The following is a 25,271-nucleotide window of genomic DNA, read 5'->3' as shown; positions in this document are numbered from 1 at the left end:
GCATTAAATTTGATGTTTAAGTTTCTTTTTTAAAAAAAGCTTTTAGGGTTCAAAAATTATTTGACTTTATTAATTTCTGGTGAAGTAATCTTTTCCTGGTACTTTTTTTTCTCCTTGCTGTAAGTCCATCTTTTTATTTTATGCTAGCAAAGTGTGTAAAGTAAAAAAAAAATCAATAAAAAAATTAAATAAACAATAAACCATTTATAATGCTAGAAACTGCAAGGCAATGAAAGCCTGTTCCTGTCCTTTCTCCATATTCTTTCAGTGAGATCAATTAGACCATCACCTAATAAGTTAACAATAAAAATCCTACACATATTAAAGAGAATATATGTATGGTATGTTTTCTTTCAGAAAGGTATTGGCACTCAGTAGTAGCAGTCAATTTTAAAAGAACTCAGTTAAATAGGAATACAGGTAACAGGACCACAACCTTGACCATTCTGTCTTAAATAAAATACATTCCCTTGAGAAAGATCTTTCAGATTTGGGGCTTCTTTGAAGTTATAAGAAAGAAAAAATCCTCAACTTATTCTCTGAACAACCCACTTGGAAATCTGCTGAACTGATAACAATTTGGGGCTTTAACTGTCACAGTGGATTCTTCATCTTTGTAGTGCCTGTCAGAACAATTTTTATGACACTTCTCCTCCCTGAAATCTGTTATTTCCCTAATTTTATGCAATTTGATTCTGTATGTATGCCTATAGTATTTTAGAAACCTAGAAGAAAATATGACTTAGATAACTCATCATTCATTGACTTCAAACAAATCCAAATAAAACCTTTGTATTACTCCTGAAGCCTGTTTCTGTGCATGTACTGTTTCTAAGAGTTAAACTAATATTTGTTTGTTACTGCTGAAGCATTACTCTATACTAGGCAACACAGTGGTGCTAACCTCAAAAAAGGAAACTACAAATAACAAAAGATAAATAAAAAGAAGACCCTTAGACTTACTTACAGTCAAACCCCACACAACAAAAACTTTAAAACCATCTAAGGTGCCTAGTTAACTTTTCAAAAGCGGACTGAATAAAACCTTCCAATAACTATTTTAACAGCACCCAACAGAAATTAAGACTCTCCTGATGCACAAAGTATTTCTGGGCACTAAAAAACCTCCTCATATTCAGTATTTGTCTGTCACGTCCTTTACAATCTTGTTCAGAACATGTGGACTTGGAACCCATTTATTTTTGCTAGTAACAGGCTACAGGCTTTGTATTAAGCTAACACCATATGCTTCCAGACTTAGGCTTTACAGAGACCTGGCTTGCCTATCTAGAGCTCTGTTTTGGTTTATTTAGCTACAATAGGATTTGTCTAGTAACAGAATTACCCCACTAGTTTTAGAATTTGCTTAGCCTTGTATAAGTTTGTGGCACAAAGTTTACCATTACATACATTTCTACATAACTAGCAGATAGAAATATAAGCCTAAATAAAATGCAGCATAGAAAAAGTAGAGGCATGGGATGCAAGCAGACACATGTGTTAGCACTACTGAGAGTAATTGGATTAGAACATTAAGACTACATTTAGACTAAGAACAAATTACTGGCTTCTAACATAAGGTGTATTCTATAGGCCCACAAACTGCACAAGTTGCAGTGTCACAATGTGGTGGAGAATCTGATCAGCCACATCTGTAATTCATATGCCACAAATAGTAGAAAATGCCGGCAACCAAAACAGTTAAAATTTAGAACAACAATACCTTACAGAATATATTCTCTTATTATCTAAGTATGGGCTGTATTCTTCATTCTTAAACCTTTTTGTATTTGTTTTGGTATGAGTCCACTTTACCAAACCATCCACTTTATCAGTATTTGTACTTTTCTTCAGCAGCTGTGATGAAAATTTTTACTTCCCCTAATTTTGAGTTTATTTAATTGAAACCTGTTATACCATCACCAGCTCCTCTCTGGAGTACTGAGTATTTCACTCAATTGCATCTTCTTGATTCAATTAGCTCTGCCATTCAAAACCAGTAATTCAGTACATTGACAGATGCCACCAACACCTGTACTCCTGTTAACATCAGTGAGGCATTTCAATGACTGTAGACTTCATTGGACAACACTATCATACAGTCAGTAATAAAGTACAGTATGCAAAGGTTACATTTATGTTTCAAATAAAGTCAAACTCGATGTTGTTTGATTACATCAAAATTGGAACCTTTGTCCTTGTTATGAGCAATTTAAAACAGTACATTTTAATGCAAAACTTTATGTGAATTGGATTGCTAAGCAAGGAATAAGCATTTACCACACTTGATTTAAACTATCAATAAAGAGGCAGCGACTGAACAAAGTACACTACTGTGAAAATCCTGATCAAGAGCAAACTACAGTTTTTTGTTTGAGATAGCAATGCAATTTAGATGAAAAGATGTCTACAGGTGTAACTGCTGTTAAAAATAAAGGTATTTACTTTTAATTTGCCAAATCAGGAAGACACATGTGCACATGTGCTATTCAAATAGAACAGAGACAAGATATGACAATGAAAAGCAGGAAATACATCAGTAAAAAATACTGTTATTCTAGTACTTTAGTCAAATTTGATTAAGTGGGAATTCGATTGCAGTTCATAACCAGAACATACTTTAGCTTTCCTGGAATAAACAAGATGGATATCTACTGGATTATGTTAGCAAACTATTTCTATAGGAATACAAAGACAAAGTAATAGTGAAAATTCCAAAGAGAAGTCTCCAAAATGCAGAATGAGAAAAGGTTAAACTTACATTTGCTTCCTCTTGTATAAGCAAGGCATTGCTTAGAAATCTACCTTTGAGTAATTTGCTTCATGAAAACTTAAAAAAAATTTTAAAAGTTAAAAAGGACTAATGATAAAGACAACAGCAAGAACCTGTTACTTCATCACAAACATTTAAAACATGCTCCACATGAAACTATAATTCAGTATTTAGCAATTACCATATAATACTTAAATGACACGTGATCACAATTAGTTCATTCACTTAGAAGTAGATTGCAGCAAGATAGATCTGTTTAGCGAACCTAAAATCCATAAGGAGAAATGTGTTAAATTCTATGAAGATGAGGAAACAAGCTTGTGAATGTTTAGTAACAGTGCAGTCTGGAAAGTTAGATTTTGGGGGAACATGCCAAAACCAGGAGAAAGAGAAAAATACCCCTCTTGATGAACAGCATCTGAGCGGCTTATTAAAAGGCAGTTTTAACCAATAACCCAGGGAATATTCAAGAGCAAGGAAAGTTTTTGCTATCCTAGACTTTGCAGTTGGAAAACCAGTATATTAATATTACCCAATGTTTGACAGTAAGTCAATTTAAAAAGGTAGCAAACTTAGTTCAGTTAGTGTCTGCATAAGGCACAGGAGTAAACTCAAACAGAATTCCTGACAGGTTTCCAAGACAACACAGTTCAAGCTTCGGTTACCTCCATTTAAATGCTTATATGTAGACAGATATCTACATGTAGCTATATGCGTAGCTAAATTCCCATTCTTGTTTATCAGTAGTCTACTAGGTTCCTCTTTAAAGCTCTTCTTTAAGATTCTAGAGTCTAAAAGATCTTCTTTATAACACACATGGAGTGTTCAGGGTACTCTACGATTCATTGTCTTTACTGACTAGGGACCCAATTCATCAGCTTAAACATTAACACATAGTATACAGACTACCATTACAGCTGCTGCACTGTGTCCCATCTGGCTTACAAGTGCCAATCCAGAAGGGTGGGAATCTCCTAAAGGAACCACATCATATCTACAAAGGCATCTGAAATGACATTTGAAGTTCAATTGTGGGCAATTAAATTTAGCCTTGGATTTCCATTGGTTACATGAGAGTTTAGACATCTAGCTCAAACGCTTGATGGGCTGGCTTACTTGCAGACTAAATCCTATTCAGTGTCTTACATTGCTAAAGAGAAAGATCTGCCACTTACTTAGAAAGCTCATTTGTTCCCAATCTACAAAGTTTTAAGAAAGTCTGATATTTTACCTCCATCCATGTCTATTAGTTTAGGAAAAAAGTCTCAACCACAAAAATGCCTCAGAAAAACAAAAAGTGAAGTCTGTCATTTTTTAAAAAAAAAATACAAAGATAATCCAGTATTTCTAAACCTGTATGACCTTCTCATCTTAAAGTAGTGTTAAATCATAGCAACATCCTTAAATCCTGAACATTCAAATACAGATTGGTATTTAGAATTATTAAACTACCAGAAAGCACTGTTGACTTCAAATCTAACAGTAGTCAAACAATGAATTTGTTTCCTGTTTCTGCAGTGTGGCTAGTAATCAAAGAAATGAAGTAGAAGTAACAGATGTGGTAATTTCTTCCACAAAGAGTCCATCCAGCCTCTAATGCTGCTAATAAAGGGTCAGACCAAAGAGAAAACAGAGTCCAGAGAGTTGAAAGAACTTCTTAAGGATGAAAGGAAGCTACAGGTAAGTAACTCTTCCCTTCAAGTGCTTGTATCCACATACATTCATACTACACATGTTTCCAAGGAGTATCCACTCATAATTATTTGTCTTCAGTGTTCCTAATAAAGAAAAAAATGAAGAACAATTATCCCAAAATTAAACATATTCCTTGACAATTCTCAAAGTATGTAACACTTAAGGAAAATGCCTGTGACGCTCCAGTTGACAGCTCTATAAGTGTCAACTCTTGGGACACAGAACAATCAGTAACTCCTTGCACTCCAGGTGAGTGGGTCCTAACTGCATTCTCTTACACTCAATCACCTTGGACAAGATTCTGTAAACAGACTGACAGCCTTTTCAATTTTCAGCCATGGACACAAGGTGGGAAAGCTGTGTCCACACTAAAAAAGATGTCTCCTCTTCCATAAATTAAGAAGTACTTCTGCTGAGGTAGTATGAGGTTTAGTGAAGACAGATAAATTAGCTTCCTAGGAAGGCAGAATTCACTGTGAGCAAAACATTCTGGGCAAATGTTCTATATCTAAAACCAACTCATGAAGAGCTGTAGATTCTGTAGGTGGAAGCATTTGTCAGTCTGCCCTTGAGAAGATCCCTGAAGAAGTGAAATTATTTTAGGCTCTAACATTGAAAGGCATATGGTAATACACAGCTCTCTGGTGTACCTTCCAAAATTCTGTTGTAGTGTTGAACACTGCAATTTCTAAGTTCTCTTTCCTGAGGGGCACCTCTAACCCAGACAGTAATTACATCTTGAGAGTATCCTGCTGTTTACAACAGGCAGGCAGTGAAGGCATGCAGAGGCACTTTCCTTTCTTCAGGGAAAAGCCAAGAGCAAATCTTTCACTTCATGTGGCAGTCTAGTTAGATGCATCCTTCTTCAACTTTGCACAGATGATGACACAGTTCACCTGGAAAGTCAAAATTTTTAATGCTTTCCTCCATGAGAAACTAGACCAATGAGATCAGATATACTCTCTCTCAAATTTTAATCCTCTGTGATTCTAACTGGTGATGACTATTAAGTTACAGGATGCATTGCCTGAGGATTCCACAGTCTGTATTTTAAACTTGCATTTTTCCCCATTGAAGACCCGACAGAACATACTTAGTCCTTTTCTGGTGGAAACTGTCAGGTATATCTCAGCAGCTCAGAGCAGCTTTTTCCTTGCATAGACAAGACAATCAATACTAACTATATGGTATCATCTTATGTCATATCTTATTCATCTGAATAAGAGGAACTGCAGTAAGATTGTCTACTTCACTTTCCTTACTCTTACTGCAAGTATGCCCTTGTAGAAGGCTGTAAAGATGATACATATTTAGTTAAATTCTGCTTGCCAGTATTGAACTGACTTTGTAAATTTGGCTTTGGTAGGGACACTATATTGACGTCCATCAATTGTTAATGACAAAAAATTCTTAGTAATGACTTGGAGATGTACCATCCACATGCACATACATTTACATGGATCTTAAATACTTATCGTCAGTCTCTACGTTTAGATAAAGCGAGTTTTGCTCTTATTCATCCTATTACGCAGTTATGGAAAGGATCTCATTAGCACACGACAACCAAGAATCATCAACTCATTAGCACAGAACAATCAAGAACCACCAACCTAACCAAAATGTCACAGTCCATATCATCTCACATTCTCAGATGAAAAAGAAAGATGAAATGGCTTTCCCTGACAACTGAAAATACTGAGGGTGATGCTAACAATGAATAGATAAGGCAGTTTACTTTGTCACAAAAACACTTCTCCTAGGACAGGCAAGAAACATCTGCAAGTTTCCATAGGGATGATCAGTGCTCATTTTTCAGGAACTTGCTTTAACATTGTATCTTTTCTCAGTTCTAAACTGGAAATTAGAAGAAGCTGGCATCTGCAACTAGAATTGTACAGAAGAACAGCACTCTTCCATTAGTTAAACTGCCTGCTTGAGGAACAGTGATGAAAGATGATGATTAGAAAGTAGAAGCATTCATTTCATTCTATAAGAAGAATGAAAAGAACTGGGCAACACACATTTTTTTTGTTGTTGTTTTTAACATTGTCTTAAATACATCAAAATGGGCTGTGTCAGAAGAGCTGTATTTCCTGACTCCATGGCTTGAACAACCAAACTATTAGTTTTTTTCAGTTGTCATCATAAGTACATACAAGGTACCAGATTTTCTTTGTATGCATTTTCTTGAGCAGAGGCTTAAGATGTTAAACTACATTTAACAAAACCAGAAATTCAGTATTACTCCTGGCTGTAGTTATATTCTCAAACTAAGACCTTGTCATGAGCCAAAAACATTTAAGTATGTTTTCCATAATTTGGGATTTTATGAAAGATAAAAGGGAGAGTATCCTTTGTTGAAACAAATGCAAGAAGTAGATACAGAGTTTTCACTAAAAATACAAAAATCATCATATTGAGGCCTTTTATATATTCAGCCTTCAGGTAACAGAAATGTTAGTCAATTTGAAATTGAAAAGGTCAGTTGTTAGTGTCAAATTGAACTGCCACAAAGCAAGCCTACATATATCAAGCAGATAATCAAGGCAACTATGCCAACTAACTGACAACTGTAAACTTTCGTCTCATTAAAACACTGTCAAATTAACCACCAGGTCAATGTCGTTGTTATAAAAGTTTACAGCTGATTCACATTAGGAACCTTGATTTTTCTGGTCTTAAAAAAGAAATCTAGCAACCATTTGTGGAGTCTGAAAAAGAAATAAAAGCCTTTTAGTGGAAAGAACGTGTTCAAATGGAAGTTTAACTAAAAAAAAAAAACAAAAAAAGAACTTCCATTAAAAGTTTCCATGTCTACATAAGATACAGCAAATGAAACAGCAAAATGTTACCTACTTTCTGAAACTTTGAGGTAACACTCTTAGCAAAGCCAAATTAATATATTTAGCGTAAGTATTGCAATTGTAACATTTAGAGTAAATTCTCAGTTTTAACAATGCTCCTATCTTCTATATCAGAGGATTAAAAAAAATATACCAAATGGAGGTATAGCACAATCATGAGAAGGCATAACTAGTAGAAAAGTACTTGTTTAATATCTGAAGAGTAGTCCTAGAAAAATAAAAGTTGTTATGGCACAGTTAACTCAGCTGAAGTTTTCTGCACTGATTCAGTTTACCTCATCAGTGGTATCTCACTAACGGAGTTGAGCATTGCTGTAAACAGTGAATATGGAAGTTCTCATGTTTATAAGACAGATCTAAATGGTTAGAGATAATCAGCTACGACCTTTTATCCCTGCGTATCAACTGTCTCAACTACCATTAATATTGGTATCTACCTATTTCTTAAAGGGGCTGCTTACCAACAACTGTTCACAAGGGATTATAATTTCTGAAGCCTATTCCCAAATGTTGATGCAAAAAAGCTCCTATCTGTTCACCTTCAATTTAATCTGCAAGGCATATTTATAGATTTAGAAAGGCCCTTATAAACTTAGTTAATTATTAAAAAGGGGAAATGGGCAAAATGCACATGTGTGTACTCATCATGGGTAAAGGGAGAAGTACATAGGATTAATTTAATTTACCTGCTGCTTCAAACAAAGTAAGGGGCTGCTTTTAAGGCAGTTTTCACGTGCTTTCTGAACTGTATAGAAAAAGGAGCTATACAAAGTGTTTTTCCCCTTATTAAATCTACATTCATGCAAATATATGCAACTTCTGAAAATTCAGGATCACATTTGGAAGCCTAATGCTCAACACAAACTGCTGTTAATTTCAGGACTCTGAATATCTATAAACTAGTAAAGAATAGTCAGAGAAGTACTGCTCTTCATAATATTAAGGTTTAGGCATCTCACAGAAGTGCTGTGATGGACCTGGAAATTGTCAAACCCTTATATGCTCTGTAGCAAATACAGGCTCTTAAAAATCTCTTAAGTTAGATACAATATCCTGAAATTGAGAAATACAGTTTCCATAATCTAAAGCACTTCTCCCTACTGAATCAAAATAGTTTTATTGATATCTATATTCATGCCAAAGATAGAAGAAGGCTGCTAAACTAATATAAAGAAACACTGAACTACCATTATTTAACATTAAAAATAATTTCTGCATTTGGATATTTTTTTAATTCTTTGATTATATTTATGAATAAAATTTTCTTTATATTATCTATTTTTTTACCTTATTGATTATACTAAAACAATAAAAATAACAGAAAATCATCAAACTTTTCATATTTTTGTTTTTCAGGTTGATGAAAAAAGAACAAATTTTTTTTACTTATATCATGACCCAATATCGAAGTAAACCAAGCAAGTAAAATAACCAAGGACTAAAAAACATGCAAACAAAAAAAGCCCTATATGCAGTGAGCAAAATGTTACACTGTCCTGAATGTCTGACATGCCCAAGCTTTCATGTCTGGCCCAAATTCATACTGCCTACTACCTCAAGGATGCTAAAATATGAAGTAGAAGTCATACTGAATAGGAACTTGTTAACTGAATGTTATTCATCTTGAAATCTAAATGAAACAGAGACCCCAGACGAGAACAGAAAAGTATGAGATCATATATTTAAATTTGATACTGAAGAACTGCAATGATTCTTGGAAAAAACCTAAGGTAAGGATCTGCCGCTACAAGAAATTTACATCCAGTCTGGAAAATGCAGACTCAAGAGCCTTGGAAAACAGGAAAATTGATGTCTTACAGTCCACACTTTTGTTCTGCAGTCCCTTTCCAGTGTCACCAGAACTGGAGCTCAAAGCTTTTTCTCCCTCTCCTTGCTAATCTTAACTGTAGGCTGAGTCTTACACAAAGCCCCCCAGCCACTGCTCAAAAAAAAAACCCTTATTATTCTACAGTTCTCCTTACAGTCCGTTTCCAGCCCCGCACCAGCCTTGCCCTCATAAGGTCTCCTTTTTGACTCTTACAGGTAATTACTATGATTTTCAAAGCATTAGCAAAATACACCGGGGGGGGGGGGGGGGGGGGGGGGGAGAAAAAATAAGAAAAAAAGAGACAAATATTTCTGCACTAAACTGGAATTAACATCTTCTATGTGAAGCCAATATCAACCTGATACACTTTTGAAAACAAACAAATGAAATATAAGAACAAACAAAATATCCTTCATTTCCAGCCAATAAAAATTATTGCAGGGGGAGAGCCTACTTGATTCTGAAGTTGACTGTCTGAGGTTCCTAAGCAACTTCGACTATCATCATTGGTAATGAAATGCAATATGCATTACAGGCATTTAGAAATCTTCAAGGTTGAAGCAAAGGAAGGAACTAGAGAATCCATAAATTCTTTGATTGGGTTTTCATTCAAAACTTTTTAACTCAGTGTATTAAATCCATGCTGAGATAAAAAAAAATTTACAGAAGTAAAAAAAAAAAAAAAGATTCAAATTAGAGGATCATCTTTCCCTCAGTTATCACCTCACCTGGCAAATTACATCATGACTACTGCCAGAAAACTGAGCAGCAATTCAAAGCTGAATTTGTCCTCTCACAGTAAACAATTCCCACCATGGCTACAACAGCAAGATTTAAAGAAAAGAAAAAACTATCTTGCTATTGGATTTCTTGCTCAGGACAGAGAACACGGAGATACCTATGCACACTACAACAAAAAACAAACAAACAGGAATCAAGCTTCTTTGTCAAATCGAAGCAACTGAGTTTAACTGACTTTATGCTGGATAGTAATTTTCTGTCTCCTTCATCTTTTGTATGATATTCCCTTTATCTCAGTTTAGCACTCCTAGAATGTGTATTCTAGAATGTATGTCAGAAAACAAAGTATTTTAGTAGTGATTTTCACAATACTGGGTAAAAAAGATGACTGTTTATTCAACAAGTTATACTATGAATTAATATCTAGACTACTAAAAAGGGTTAGAAAGAAACTTCCTCAGTCTACAAATAAAAAAGGCAAATAAGTAATTATAACTGTAAAAAGCTCTATTCTAGAATGAAGAGGCACGAAATCACACAATAGGAAGCTGAAGATGGGAGCATCAAGAGATGCCATCCAGAGGGACCTTGACAAGCTGGAGAGCTGGGCCCATGTGAACCTCATGAAGTTCAACAAGGCCAAGTGCAACATCCTGCATCTGAGTTGGGGAAATCACCAGTATCAGTGCAGACTGAGTAACAAAGAGATTGAGAGCAGCCCTTTAGAGAAAGACCTCAGGGTAGTCACAGATGAAAAATTAGATATGAGCCAGCAATGTGTGCTTGCAGACAAGAAAGCCAATCGTATCCTGAGAAGCTGTGGCTGCCCCCTCCCTGGTAGTGTTCAAGGCCAGGTTGGATGGGGCTTTGAGCAACCTGCTCTAGTGGAAGGTGTCCCTGCCCATGGCAGGGGGGTTGGAACTAGATGATCTTTAAAGGTCCCTTCCAACCCAAACCATTCTATGATTATAAAATAGAAAAAGTAAGAAAGAAGGTACAATTTTTCAAAAGAGAATCCCATCATTACCTGCATAATTCAACAACAAATGACTCTACAGCTTCAAATATTTCTTTATGGCTAGCTTTTCTGTGAGACAGATGAAACCAACAGCAATCTTTACTGTCACACATGGACTATTTAATACAAAAGGTGACAGTGGAGTAATACACTCAATTCTTTCAAACTTGAGATTCATCTATTTTTATAATATTCACAAAGAATGACAATTATGACCAGCGTTCAGTTCAACTGAATTACATAAAAATCAATACGAGTTAATATTTACACTCTTGGACCAATGATTTCTAATGATCATTCAAATGCACTATAATACTTTGTGTCTTTCTCTATACCCAACTGAAGAAAAATTGAAAATTGAAATTACGGTGAAAGATTTCTTTCCTCGCTCTCCGGGTACAATTTTGTGAAATCATAAAATGGGCACAAGGGACAGATTTCCTGCTGATTTAAACATTAATTATAAAAAGCAGTTGCCTAAAAAACTTATTATTTTTTAGGTTTCAGCAAATATCACCAGAAATGAGATACTATTTTTGCACCTGAATGCTTTATTTTAAAAGGCAGTATAACTTTAACTCCAAAGTCTGTAAGATTTGGGTGAATAGAAATCAACAAATTAACCTGCAACACTCCTGTGTTTCTCAACCTGAATCTTCCCACGATGTATTTTAAAAGATAGCACTTTAAATACCATTCCAAAATTTGACCCTTATTTGAAACAGTATCCCTTCTCCTTTTTATTGTAATTCTATAATGTTCAATACAGAAAAATGAATAAATTTATTTTTACTCATTGCAGAGTTTTGTGAAAAAAATTTGCTTACTTGCAGCTGAACTGAATTATCCTGAAGACCTTCTACAATAGGAGAGAATCTATCAACATTTCTTTCCTCTGCTGCTGCTGTTATAGCTTCCAAAATTTTTTCAAGGCTGTAAGGAAAGTAAACCATTTCACTCAGGAAAGACATTTAACCTTGCTGTTCATTTTTTTCTGAAGAGCCATGTTGCCAAAGTATTCACCTGCCTCAATTTCAAGCATACAAATTTAGGAGGTTTAAGCTTTACTTGTTTTCTCTGGAGACTTTTGTAGCCAAAGAATGACTTATTGGATTACAGTGGTTAAGATACCTTAAAAGCAATGCTAAAAAATTTTAAGCAAAACAATGACTGCATAACTACTTTCATCTAACCAGTACCTCCACATTTCAAAAAGAAAACTCTTGTTGATATGACCATAATAAAAATCACAGACGAAGGTATTCTGAATACTGACAATATAGTACAGATATGATTTTCAAACCCAAGTTGAAAATTTTAGCATTTCATTCAGGTATAACTATAATTTTGGATATTGTAAAATTATCTCAGTATTTCTGACTAAATACAGTACTTACATGTTTTCTTCTCCAACAATGCACATTGCAGAAAGGAGTTTAACTATATCCGTCATCATGTTAGTTTTCTTGGGATCAATTGCTTTGATCAGCAACAAAAGGCTCCTCTCTTCTCCCAAAATTCTTTCCAGTCCATACTAAACAACAGAATAACAGTTGTAAAGAGAGTTGGAGGGAATCCAAATGACTGTATCAAATATCTAGTAAAAGACAGTGACAGTTCCCTCAAGTAAATATTTCAAATGGCATTTAAGACTGTCAAATACTTAATTTAAAAAATTACATAAGAGAAAAGTCCAAAACAGGTCACTTATTCTATAAGGGCATACATGAGCATCAAAAGTTTACACTATTCTCTGAGTATATTTTCACAGAGAGGAAGTGGCAGCAGAAAGAACTGCAAACCACAGCTGACCAACACACTGCTTCTCCAGATTGCACTGGAGGTTTATACCCACTGATCATGTACATTATCTGACTGAACTGTAGTAATTTCCAGATTAAATAAAATCCCATACCTTATTATTCATGAAGGCTCTCAAACACTGTATAACCTTATGCTGACTCCTTTTCACAACTTTGTCCTGGCTGAATAAATAGAAAATTTAGTGTAATTAAATGCTGTTTACATATTAAGGAAAGCTGACAATTTTATATGAAATCATCCTTACTTTTTTGTTTCAACCAATCTTTCCAAAACATCCAACAGCAGCCCCAACCCTTCTTGGCCAAAATTTTCAACCCAGCTAGGGAGAAAGAAAAAAGACATTAAAAAAAATTGACATTTCACACACTAATTACAATGAATGAAAATTGTCAGCATAAATAAAAGCAGTATAACTGGACCATTTTAAAACCCAAAATCAACTCTTCACTCAACAGATGATCAAGGGGAATTCCATTCACTTGCTGATGCCATTAGGTAACCTTAAAGTAAAAAAAGATTTTAAAATTACAGTATCCATTAAATTTAGCAAATTTATTTTTTAAATTAACAATTCTACGTTCTTTGGCACAGAGCTGTAATTTTAAAAACCTTGCAAAGGAAGGGAAGAAAACCAACAAATTTCTACTACACTCTGTTCTGGAGTTTCCTGGAAGAGTCATAATCTAACCATAAATGGCAGAGGAAGAAAGAAAAACCTCAAGGAATTGCAGAAGTGGCTGCCTGGGATATTTATGCATAGGAATATCTCCGAGTGAACACAACAAAAATTTTAAATCTCAGCGATTGCCAAAGCTATCTTTTGCTGAGGTGAAACCTGGGCATGTTGTTTCTATGTGAGACAGTGGCTTCATGGTCCTGTTTACTATTGCTCAAAACCCCTTGGTATCAAATACAAGTAACTGCACGACTGACAACAATACTGCAGCCATCCCTTTCAGGGTAGCTGTTGGTCTTGCTGAAACTATGATGTCTGATCAATTACCTAACCCTAAAGTTCATGGGCAATGCTGCTATTCATAGTCATAACAGAAGGAATATTTTACTCTTTAGACTTCATTGTCTGTGTAAGGCACAGGTATTTTGAGCTTCAACCTTCTAACAAAATTCCACTGGAGAAAGAAGTTGGCTGCAGAGGCAACAAAAATACATATACAGCAGAGAAACTGTAGAGACTATTTGCTCAGGAAATTCTTTTTATAAAGGGTGAAGTTATAATATTCAATTATGGCATGAATTCATGAGTACTTGAATACTCTTCTCTTTCTATAAGAGGCGAGAGTATTTCCTGACAGCTTTAGTCAACTTTCCATACTACTGCCATGAGACAAGTCCTTAGATCTCTTATTATTGTCTTTGGCCAACAAGACAGAAAATTATTTCATAATGGGTATCTCTTCCATACATTTTCCACTTTTCAATTACTGTATTACTTTTATCTATTAACTGATTACAAAACCATCTCTATTTAGAACAGATATAGTTAGCATGATGAAGATGTAATACTTTTCACCCTCTTTTGATGTGGGTGCAATAAGAATAGTTTCTGTGCATTCTTTAAATTATTACTTAAAAAAAAAAAGCTTAAGATGAGGAAATCCCTTGTTGTGTACTAACAAAATCAAGTGTTTTATGTAAAAGGAAGCATCCATTCTGCAACATCAGAAGTTCAACATCAAGATATTGATCAGAATTAGCAAAAAAATTACAACGTTCACTCTACTGGTATTATAGACTCTCCATTGTTTTCTCTGTTTACATGCCATTGAACACATTAGGTAAAATTTATTTATCACTACTTTTGATTAGTAACCAGAATATTTAGATACACCTGTAATGATGGGACCTTACTAGCGATAAATAATAAGTTGTTCTGTTGGAAACAACACAAGGGAGATGCAATAGCTCTTTTTAACTACACAGTACTTCCAAACCCATCATAGGATGGGATTAAACAGTTCTTTGTATCTGCCAGATACAGAACTGTAATGGACTTAAAATTAAAGGAAGAGAGAATCAGATCAGTTGCTTTTATATGTTTTTCCCTTAAAAGTAAATATATATATGAAAATAGATTTTCTCCCTCCTGGATGGGTGTTCCATTCTGAAACATATTAGGCAGATAACTGTCAATTGTTTTTGGTATAACTGGCCATCTCTGACCTAAAGATGATCCTACTAGACATTTCTTAGCACATTTTGTATTAGACAGAATTGTGCACAGCCACTTTGTCATACATCCACCAGCTGAGGACACTGAGAATGATCAAATGTCTAAAATATTGTTGCATTATTACTGCCCTTTCCTCTGCTTCCACAAAAGAACAAAGATTACTTACATGAGCCAGAGCAAACACTTAGCTTTTTGTCAGTCCGACAAAACACCAAGCTATCAGTGCCCTTATTTTCAATTTATTAAAAATGTCCTCTTAATGACAAGAGCCAAATCCATTGCAACTGCTATACAAAAGGAGAAGAAATAGTTGTAGATAACTAGTTATCTGTAACACTATGTACAGGTAGATCACTAAATCATTTTTGATTAATTGTGTTGGCAACGGTGAAGTAAAAACACCCCATTTATTTAACTGAAGAATAGTGACCAAGATCAGTGGATATATTCTCATTTTTAGGCTTACTTTTTATACTGATGGAAAATGAATACTACTGTTTGCAGCAAGCCACAGTTTTCAATACATTTTTCTCAGTACCAGGATCAAACTACTCTATCACTTGATTCATATTTCTCTGTGAAATAAAAATACATTTTACACAAACGACTAATTGAAAACAATGCTGTAGAACCATTTCGTGCATTAGAAACTGAAATGTCAACAAGATTAAAAAGTAGATTAAAGTATAGTAATTAGAAAAACAGAAAAAAAAACGAAATTATATATTTTTATCAAGAAGATCACAGCCCACAAATGTGAAGATTGTCAGGCTAGATCCAATCTAAATTTAATTCTTATCCTGTTAAAAAAGCATAGATTTTTTCTTAGGTATTATACATGCACAAAATAAAATCCCAACATTTCATCAGTTATTTCTCATTGCTCATATCATATGAAGCTGAAGTTAAAAATAATCATGGATTTACAGCAGCTGGACTGGAGTTCAGTAGTTAGGTGTCAAAACAAGTTCCTACTCAAAGAATTGGCTGCTGAGAGGAAAATCCAAGTCACAAACATCTGCATCCAATGAATATCAGCTGTTGTTACTCATTAGAAAAAAGGGGACATGATTTAAAAATGTTCACAAATTTTTAGTATGAAGAACAGTGTGCACTGGTACATTTTTTCTATTTTTGTATGTAAGTCCTATAGAAGAACTTAGATTTTTACTAAGGCTATTTTAAAATGCTCTGGTTAAGCCTAGTGAGGTCTATCTTAACAGTTTTTCAGCACCACTCAATACACCAGAAGACTTTCAGAACCCATATGTTCCAGTGGTTGTGATTCTTCTTTTGATTTGTAGACTAAAATGCACTCATGGACAAGTAACATTTTATGAAACTGCTGCTTATTTAAATACCTCTTCTCTGGTGTTTTTGCAAGCCACAGTCTCTCCTTCCAATTCAAACCTCTCAAATTCAGACCTATTCTTAGGCCATACATCCATTAACTTAATAATGAGTTTCACTCCAATCTAAGCATTATAGTTCTTTTATGTTGTCTCTTACATTCTGCTTAATATTTCAAATTGAAGTTAAATTTTAATAAATTATGGTCTAGTTAGGACTTGGATTCTGTCAAATTTTCTACCTCCTATAGTTTATATTTGACTGAACAAAGTTAAAGCCAGTGTTACAATCTAGAACTTTTTCTACCAATAAGTTAAAGAAACTAATCTTTCAAAAGTATCAATGCTTCTTTATCAACAATGCATCATACCCTTCTAGTATGCTTTGAAGCACTGACATAAAATACTCTAAGCTTATGAAAATTAAAACACTTATTTTTCCATTTCTCCATGCACAAAAGCACTTTTCCCTCTACTCATAACATATCTACAGATTTCTAATCCTTTCCTTACTCAAAGTGAAACATTTATGGAAAACCTACTTAGTCCGATATTTCATAATATTTAGTTGCTGTAAAACTTCTAAGTTTCTGTACTTTGTTCTTTCAGATAATATTGATCACCAGACTTTTGGTATTGATCAGATGCTCTATTACAACATCAGTCTAATTCACCTTGCATTCTCTACCAAAGGTCTCAAGTACAGACCAACACCATTCTCTCATAGCTGGCCTCCACATTCCTTATTCTGATACCATTTCTCCATCTTCCTCATCCCTTCACGTCCTATCACATTGCACCATGCTGTTAGGCAGAACTAGCACCTCACCAAGATTGTGGGTTTTGTTTTGTTATTTTGGGGGAGGGGGATTAACTTTTCTCTTCATGTATGAGAAAGGGGATCACATACAAAAAGAAGAAACTATCCAGTCACATCAAGAACAGAAAGAATAGGCTGCTCTAAACTTAAGTAGTCACACATTTCATACATTTTGTGTTTCTATTTCCAGATGCATACTAACAGAGTTTTCTTCGTTAAATCAATGTAAGTGTAAATAAAAAAATCTCTAGGGTTGTAGGTCATTGGGGTTTTTTCAAATAAAGAAGCAGCAGCAATACTATATCAAAAATAGCTTCACATTCCTGAAGGAAGTATATCTTCAGTAAAACCCTCTGTCGGAAGAACCCAGGTTCATGTAAAGCATGTTTCTTCCAATGTGAACCATTATATACTTTAAATAAGACAATCCATTTCAAAAACAAAAAGAAGGAAAGAAGCAAACACCCATACAGAAGACCCACATCAACAGCTCTGCCATGCCAGATGCAGAAAGATGACAGTTGTCTAAACCTCTTTTAATCACTTCACACCATAAGCATTCCAAATATTTGCATTATTTTGAACTAAACCAAAAACAGTTTCCCAAAATCAACCATTGGCTTAAATAGGAACTCTAAAACAAAAGGTTGTAAATAGAGCAGAACAGACAAAAATATGATTTAATAAAATAAAGCCAGCATCCACAAATCAAGCTGCACAGATAAATCAAAATTAAACGTAAAGATTTCTATCAGTGTTAGAGTTATGATTACTGAAGAGTTAGCCATTTTTAAAAAAAGCACAGGTAAACTAATGTTGTGCTCTCTATTGTATAGATAAACCCCAGAGATACAGAAAAAATTACCAGAAGGCAGCAAGCCTAAAGCACACTGGACCAAAGGAGGAGCACACAATTAAAAATATCGATGTTTTCTGGCTAACAAACTTACACTGAAGTGCTATCTCCCATCACTGATCAACCTGACAAAGTAAGTCAAAAGACTAAAGAGTTAAGAGAATATTTCAAAAATAAAAATGAAAAAATTTTTACTATTTAGAAAACAAAGTGAACAGCTCATCACTACACATATTTTACATTCTCTTAGCATTACTTTGTACAGATCAGTGAACTCTACTGAAAAATAGATCTACAGAAGATACATAATCAATGAAAAAAACCAAAAAAGGTACAATCATTCACTAAAGCATACACATTCATTATCGGGGAAACCTTGGAACATGCACATCTACAGATCCATTAATTTTAATCCATTAAGAAATAAGAACATGATTAATTCTTGCAATATGTGTTAATGATGTTACCTGACAGGATTACTGGTCAAGGACACACGGAGAGATTCTAAGCAAGTGACTAGTCTTTCATCTGTTGACCCAGATTTTAACTCCTGAATAAACTCTTGGGGTGAAATCTTCCGACTGTTCTTGAGACTTCCCTGAAATACAGAAGATACATTCATTTTTTATTTGGCAAATATAGAACTTGAATAGATTATTAATGGCTAACCTTCATTTCTGTTCCTTGAAAAAACAGGGAAAAAAGAAGATATAATTTAGTCCTAAACCTGTAACTGTTTGTTGTCCATCTACTGTATATGCTAAATGCTGACTAAACTTTTGTCAATTTATGAACACATTTATAATCAGTACTCAAAAGCAGCAGGCAAACGCAGAAATGTATCATGTACACTTGGTGAAATACAATTTTTGTAATTAATTGATTCTGTTTATACATTGCAAACATCTTAATTTTCAATACTCAACAAAAGAAAAACAATTCTGAAGTGCTCTGAAGAGATCAGAGGTCACATGTCCAGAAGGTGACTGCCGTCATACAAGAATACAGAGGGAAGAACCAGCACAGCAGAAGAGTACTCAGGAGGGTACTGCAGTAAGTTGAGTTCTTGCAGATAATGCTGTAAAACACTTTTTAGTTAACGGTCCTTCAGATGAGGAGTTTAATGAGACTGGAACTATAAAACAGGCTAGCTTTGGCTCTAAGGGCTAAAGCAAAAAAACTGAAAAAAAGATCTCTTTAGAACCACTGATGTTGTAAAGATAAATCACAGCTCCTCATCTGTTGTATTTGCTATCTGTAAGAATGCAGTGCCACACAAACATGACTACTGATGCAGTAGCATAAGGACACAACCTTCGGGTTTGGATTTTGCTTTGCTTTTTGGGTTTTGCTCTTTTTGGCAGGTAGGGAGGCAAATGGGGACACAGAGAACAAGGAGATAGAAAGGAAGATGAAATGGCAAGTTAATGCAGCACCACAAAAGTAGTTTTGTGTAAATAAATTGTTTTCTGTTCCAAGCAATATAGGTTGAAAGACACTAGCTTTGACTCATCATTGTATATGTGGTGTCAAATGTTGCTTAAAATAAATTCAAGATATTAATGACTCTTCTGAATGATATATAGTATCCATTGTTTTAAACAAAGCAATGGTTATAGTGAACTAACAAAGCTAAAATGGCAAATCTAAAAGGCGTCAACCCTATTCTTAAGGGTATTCTCCTCCCCCCCCCCCCTTTTTTTTTTTTTTAAGTAGTGACAAAGACAAAATTTGTAGACAGCGGAAAATAACAAGTCTGCTCCACCCAATATCCATTTATGACATGAAGGATAGATACATTTTCTACAGAACATATTTAAATTCAAAAAAAGAGGCATATAATTGGGTGCCAAGTGGGAAGTACAACTATTCTGTCATGTAGCACTGTCCTGGTTTCGGCCAGGAGAGAGTTAACTTTCCTTGGACTGAGAGGGAGCACAACCAGAGGGCCAAGTCTCAATTGATCATGGGAGTATTCCATATCATGTGACATCATGCTCAGTGTCTATAGGTGGACTCGGGCTCTCTCTGGCGCGCGCCGTTTTTGGTTTCCAGGTAGGCGTGGAGGGATTTTCTGGTGTGTTCGGATCGCTGCTAGGGGAGGTTGGGCTGCGTACCTGTCGCCGTGCTTGGTAAGCCACTGCTGCATTTTACCTGTTTTGGACTTACATTTTGTCACTGTTGTTTCTTGTTACTATTAGTAAAATTTTTTTTTATTCAACCTACAAATTTTCTTCCTTTTGTCCCTATTTCACTGGGGAAGGGGGGAGGTGAACAGCTAGCCATGTGGCGATTGGCTGCCGGCTGAGTTCAAACCACAACAAGCACTAGAGAGAGTTACTAAATAATACTTGATTATCTAGTGGCTTAAGTCAGGAGTTGAAGAGAATTAGACTTGCAGTGCAATGACTTGAAACTATCCACTGTAAATGGTGAGGCATTCTCATTATGTTATTACACAGAGCTTCATACAAATGTTTTCTCACTTTGGTAGATCCTCAAGAAGTGTTGAAAAATAAAGTCTTCTCCTCCTGAAGTAGAAGATGATGAAATAGTTTCTAGCAGAGAGGTGAAGTTAAAAACTGTAAAGAGTGGTTGACAGACTATACTGTTGTGCTGTCATTCAGAGGGACCTCAACTGATAGGAGAAATGGGCAGAGGAATTTCAGGGAGTTCCACAACAGGAAATGCTGAATCCTGAACCTGGGGAGGAATAATCCCATGCATCAACAAGTGTTGGGAGCAACCAGTTGGAAAGTAGGTTTGTAGGAAAAAAATGGAAGTCCTGGTAGATGACAAGCTGACCATAGGGAAGTGCATCACCAGCTGGTCAAGGGAGACAAATGATCCTTCCCCTCAGTGCAACAGTGGTGAGACACATTTGTAGTATTGTGTCCAGTTCTGGGCACCCCAGCGTGAGACAGACATGGTCATATTGGAATGAGTCCAAAAAGGGCTGTGAACACAATTGAAGAAGCATCTGTTGTATAAGGAGAGGCCGATAGAACCGGGATTGTTTAGCTCCAAGAAGAGAAGGCTCAGGGAAACCCTAGCAGTGAAAGGACAAGAGGCACAAATTGAAATACAGCAAATTGGTTAAACATAAGGCATAAACAAGGGGAAAGGATGGAAGTTTGTGTTTCTTTTAACCATGATGCTGGTCAAGCACTGGAACAGGTTGCCCAGGAAGACTGTACAGTCTCCTCTATCAGAGATATTAAAAAATGGACTAGGTAAAGGGTTGGACAAGACAATCTCCAGAGGTCTTTTACAACCTTCATCATTCTATTCTATGACTCTGTGATAAGGGAACTTTGGAGGGCTACCGGTGGCTATACTACCTCTCTGCTCCACCTGTATTTCCTCACATTTGAGAAACAGATATTCCAGATGCCAAAAAGCAGACTACTGCCAGAAACCACCCTGAAAATATCGCATCTCATGCTATATTTTGGTACACTGCATGTAATACATGGAATGTCATTCCAAACATGCCTCTGAATTGATGGAGATCCCTATTTGCTTAAATATGTGAGTCACATACAATAACTATGGTCCATGGAAAAAAGTAGATGAGATGGTCAAGAAGGGATGAGGGTTGAGGGCAGCCTTAGAATTAGAGATCGAGGAAACTCAAAAAAAAAAAAATCCATAACAATATGTGTTTCCACAGAAAAAAAAAACATGTGTTTACAGTTTTCTTTCACGTTCTGTGTTTAGTTCTGTACTGGGTCTGGCTGAGCCAGAATTGGTTTTCCCCTATAGAAGCCCTCATGGTGCTGTGTTTTATGTTGGCAGGGTGTTGATAGCACACTGGTGTTGTGGCTACTGCTGAGTAGTGCTTACACAGCACCAAGGCTCTTTCTGACATTTTCCCCCCCACAGTGGGACGGGGTGGGCAAGATCTTGGGAGGGGACACAACCAGGACAGCTGACCCGAACTGACCAAAGGGATATTCCATACCATATGATGTCTGCTCGAGCATAAAGCTGGGAAAAAGGAGGAAGGGGGTGGAGTCACCCTTGGTCCTCCGAGGCAACCGCTACGTGTATCAGAGCCCGGCTTCCTGAGAAGGCCCGACATCGCCTGTTAATGGGAAGTAGAGAATAAATCTGTTTTCTTTTTTTTGCTTCCGCACGCGGACCTTCGCTTTGCTTTGCTCATATTAAAACTGCTTTTGTTTTACCCACGAGGGTTGGTTGTTTTTTTTCCTATCTTATATTCTTTCCCCTCTTTGCCCTGTTGAGAAAAAAGGGGAAGGGGGGGGAAGTGATAGAGCGACTTGGTGGGTACCTGGCATTTAGCCAAGGTCAAACCACCACAAGTTCATAGGCATATAATACTCAAGTAAGAAAGCCCTACAGCATGGCAACTTAATTTAATCTCTTCAGATATTCTCTGGGTCCAAGAGTTAACAGTATACATTGGCAAACCAGGAACAGAACACCACCTCCTCAAAAAACATCTAGCTGCAAACCTATTCCACAAACAATTTACTCTCCTCACCAAGATGGTATAATTGCTTGCACTTCCATAAGCAAGAATGCTCAGTTCCTCTACAGCTTTGACAAAGGTCTATCTAAAGAGGAATGAAAAAACAACTGGAGAGAATATCCAAGTCAAATGTAGAAGATATTAAACAAAACAAAAAAGCATTCATAACAAAGAACTAAATATCAGACTTGATAAAACATGAAAAGTAAAAGCTACTATACCATAAGTTGCCCAAAACACTACAAATTCACTGGCTAAGAGGAATTGGCAACAAGGGTTTCTGTCTGGTTATTCAAGAGCTTATATATGAGCACATCCATCCTGTTACAATAATCCCCAAACATTTTAAGACTAGACAATATAAACCCCTGAGGCACAATGAGGGGAATTTGAGTTATGGCTATGATATAAGGAAGAAATTGTTCCAACTGCGGCGTAACAGGATGAGGGCCATGCCTGTATACATACACAGCATATACAGTTCTCCATGAGATCCTTGATCTTCACAGATAGTCTCTGCATAGATGAGATAATGGACTGACTAGAGACAAGATGACCAAACAAGCTCCTGGCAGCCTTCATGACAAAGTATTTAGCTAAATGTTACAGGAGCTCTCCAGTTGGAAATTTCAAAAAGTCCCAGAAATTCTCCTGGCAGCTCCTGCTGTGCACAGACTAGTTGATAAGCACTACTTGTATGCCTAAGCATATGGATTAATATCCTGGGTGGAGAATCTGTCATTTCCAGTGACTTCCCCCAGCAGATCCTGCTGTAAAATTGACCAAGCTGGATATAATGAAGATACTTATAAATAGTCAGTAAAATGGCTTCCTTTTGATGCAGAAACAGTCATACAGGACAGTTGTATCGACAGGATGGAGTTAAGATAGAAGATATTTTGGAAGTAATTTAATATAATCAATAGCAATGTGTGCAGTGGAAATGTGACATGGGACAAGAGCCCAGCCAGACTATAAGAATTCACTAGAAGGACATTTCAGAGTCTCTTCTGACCCATCTGAAGACAGTGTCACAAGCAATGGAGACTCACACCAACATCCAGACAGTAACCAGTCACCCCATTTCAGACTCAGTTCCCCACCTCAACAGTACTCTATGTAAAAGATGTCAATAAACTGTGAGTGTCTGTACATCATACCCACAGTACCAAGTACCACTTATTCATAGTTATGCCAAGGTTCTGCAACATAATAAGAATATGATACATCTGCCAGTGCTTAAATAAAATGAGAGCTGCATTTGGTACCAATTGTGAAACTGATTATATTAGCTGTATTTCAGCATGGGAAAAGCTGCTTAAGTTCAAAATGCTTGAGTTAACTGAGAAACAGGAAATATCTTGAGGCATCAGTGCCTCTAGAAATTTAATTACTCAACTGAAGAACAACTGGTCTGTAAGCAGATGCAGTATGAAGTCAGCATTAATTAATTCAGTTAAAACATTACAAGGGAGTAAGCTGCACAACAAAACAAAATCTTGTGAAGAAAACTCACTTTAAAAACCTGGTTTGTGTGTGCTCAACATACAGAATAGCAAAACTTATGGTAGAGTAACATTACAGCAATACTGCTTTTTATTTCCACTTAAGTATTAACTCCATAACATGGAAATTGATTTTTAAAAATTTTCTGGGCTAGAACATCTTTGTAAGTGTTTATATAGCACTTAAAATGGGACACTCTTTCTAACCTCAAAGAACCATAATACATACAAACTGCTACAAAAACACAGAAAATACACTGGACATAACAATCTCTAACAACAAACAGAACCACACCACTTCTGATAGATGAGAATTCACACTCACATAATAGCCTTTAAACACAACTGTTATTTATCAGGAAACAGTTGGAGAAGGGAACAAGACATGATACCACAGCAGCCAGAAATTTCATTCCATATTTCCAAGGCATGATGGTTTAAACAATATGCGATACACATCTCTCAGATAATGTTTTCAAGGGAAGAAATAAGGTTTCATCTAAACACTATACATTACAAGAAAACAAGAAGGTACTAGCAGAATATTGAAGTACTTGAGCAGAATTCTTCCAAGCATACAGTTTTTTCTATCACTCAAATTTTCAGTAAGTACTACTAATACCCAAACCCCAAGACTGATTATTTTTAGCAATTCTTCTACAGGGAGCCCCTGAACATGTTATAAAGAGTGATGGTAACAGCATACTTACAACCAACCATATGCAGACATATATATATATATATATATATGCAGAAGCATGCTTTGAGCCCACCTGTTTAAGAAGTCTCTACACAAAGTGGAGTGAAATAAATGAGTACTGGACAACGCGTATCAGTAGAACTCTAGCTACTTTTAAGTAACTTTGAGACCTTAAGTGAAGGATTCATTCCAAACATCTCACACATACACAGAGGCAGGCAACAGTATTCTATATATAAATAAGCACCTGAGCACAACCCCACCAAACCCAGCATAAATTCTAGATGCATCAGTAACAGTGATGTGCTTTGTGAATATTGGAAAGGAGTTGTGCATTTCTAAGAAACAGAAATCCTAATACTGAGGTCAGTGATGAAGCTTTGACTATTGTGGAGTTCACTTTGGTCACCAGAGGCTGCTTCACTTTCAGGGATCCATTAGAAGTGCAGCTGCTGTTCTTTTTATGATAACTGTTGTAAATGAAACCTGCTGAGTACTCTGCATAGCAGTTGCAAATTATTATACTTGTCCCAACACAATATAGCTTAGTACTTGTCTCTTTAAAGTTTGAGAAATATGAACTATCAAAAGATACTACTGCAGTATCACCCA

General features: G+C 35.9%; 1 protein-coding gene across 1 annotated transcript in view; it reads right to left on the bottom strand.

Annotated features, from left to right (window-relative positions):
- The window catches only part of DIAPH3 (diaphanous related formin 3), a 256,112-nt gene that overhangs the window by 196,635 nt on the left and 34,206 nt on the right, over positions 1 to 25,271 (bottom strand). The window contains exons 5-9 of the mRNA XM_074859549.1: positions 18,427 to 18,557; positions 12,988 to 13,062; positions 12,835 to 12,904; positions 12,317 to 12,453; positions 11,747 to 11,852 (exon numbers count right to left, since the gene is read on the bottom strand). Of these exons, the coding sequence (XP_074715650.1) occupies positions 11,747 to 11,852; positions 12,317 to 12,453; positions 12,835 to 12,904; positions 12,988 to 13,062; positions 18,427 to 18,557 (519 nt within the window). The remainder of the gene's footprint in view (positions 1 to 11,746; positions 11,853 to 12,316; positions 12,454 to 12,834; positions 12,905 to 12,987; positions 13,063 to 18,426; positions 18,558 to 25,271) is intronic.

This window comes from Strix uralensis, chromosome 2 (assembly GCF_047716275.1).
Source record: "Strix uralensis isolate ZFMK-TIS-50842 chromosome 2, bStrUra1, whole genome shotgun sequence".
Classification (NCBI taxonomy): Eukaryota; Metazoa; Chordata; class Aves; order Strigiformes; family Strigidae; genus Strix; species Strix uralensis.
Note: the sequence above shows the minus strand (reverse complement) of the source record. Positions and strands in the feature narration are given on the sequence as shown.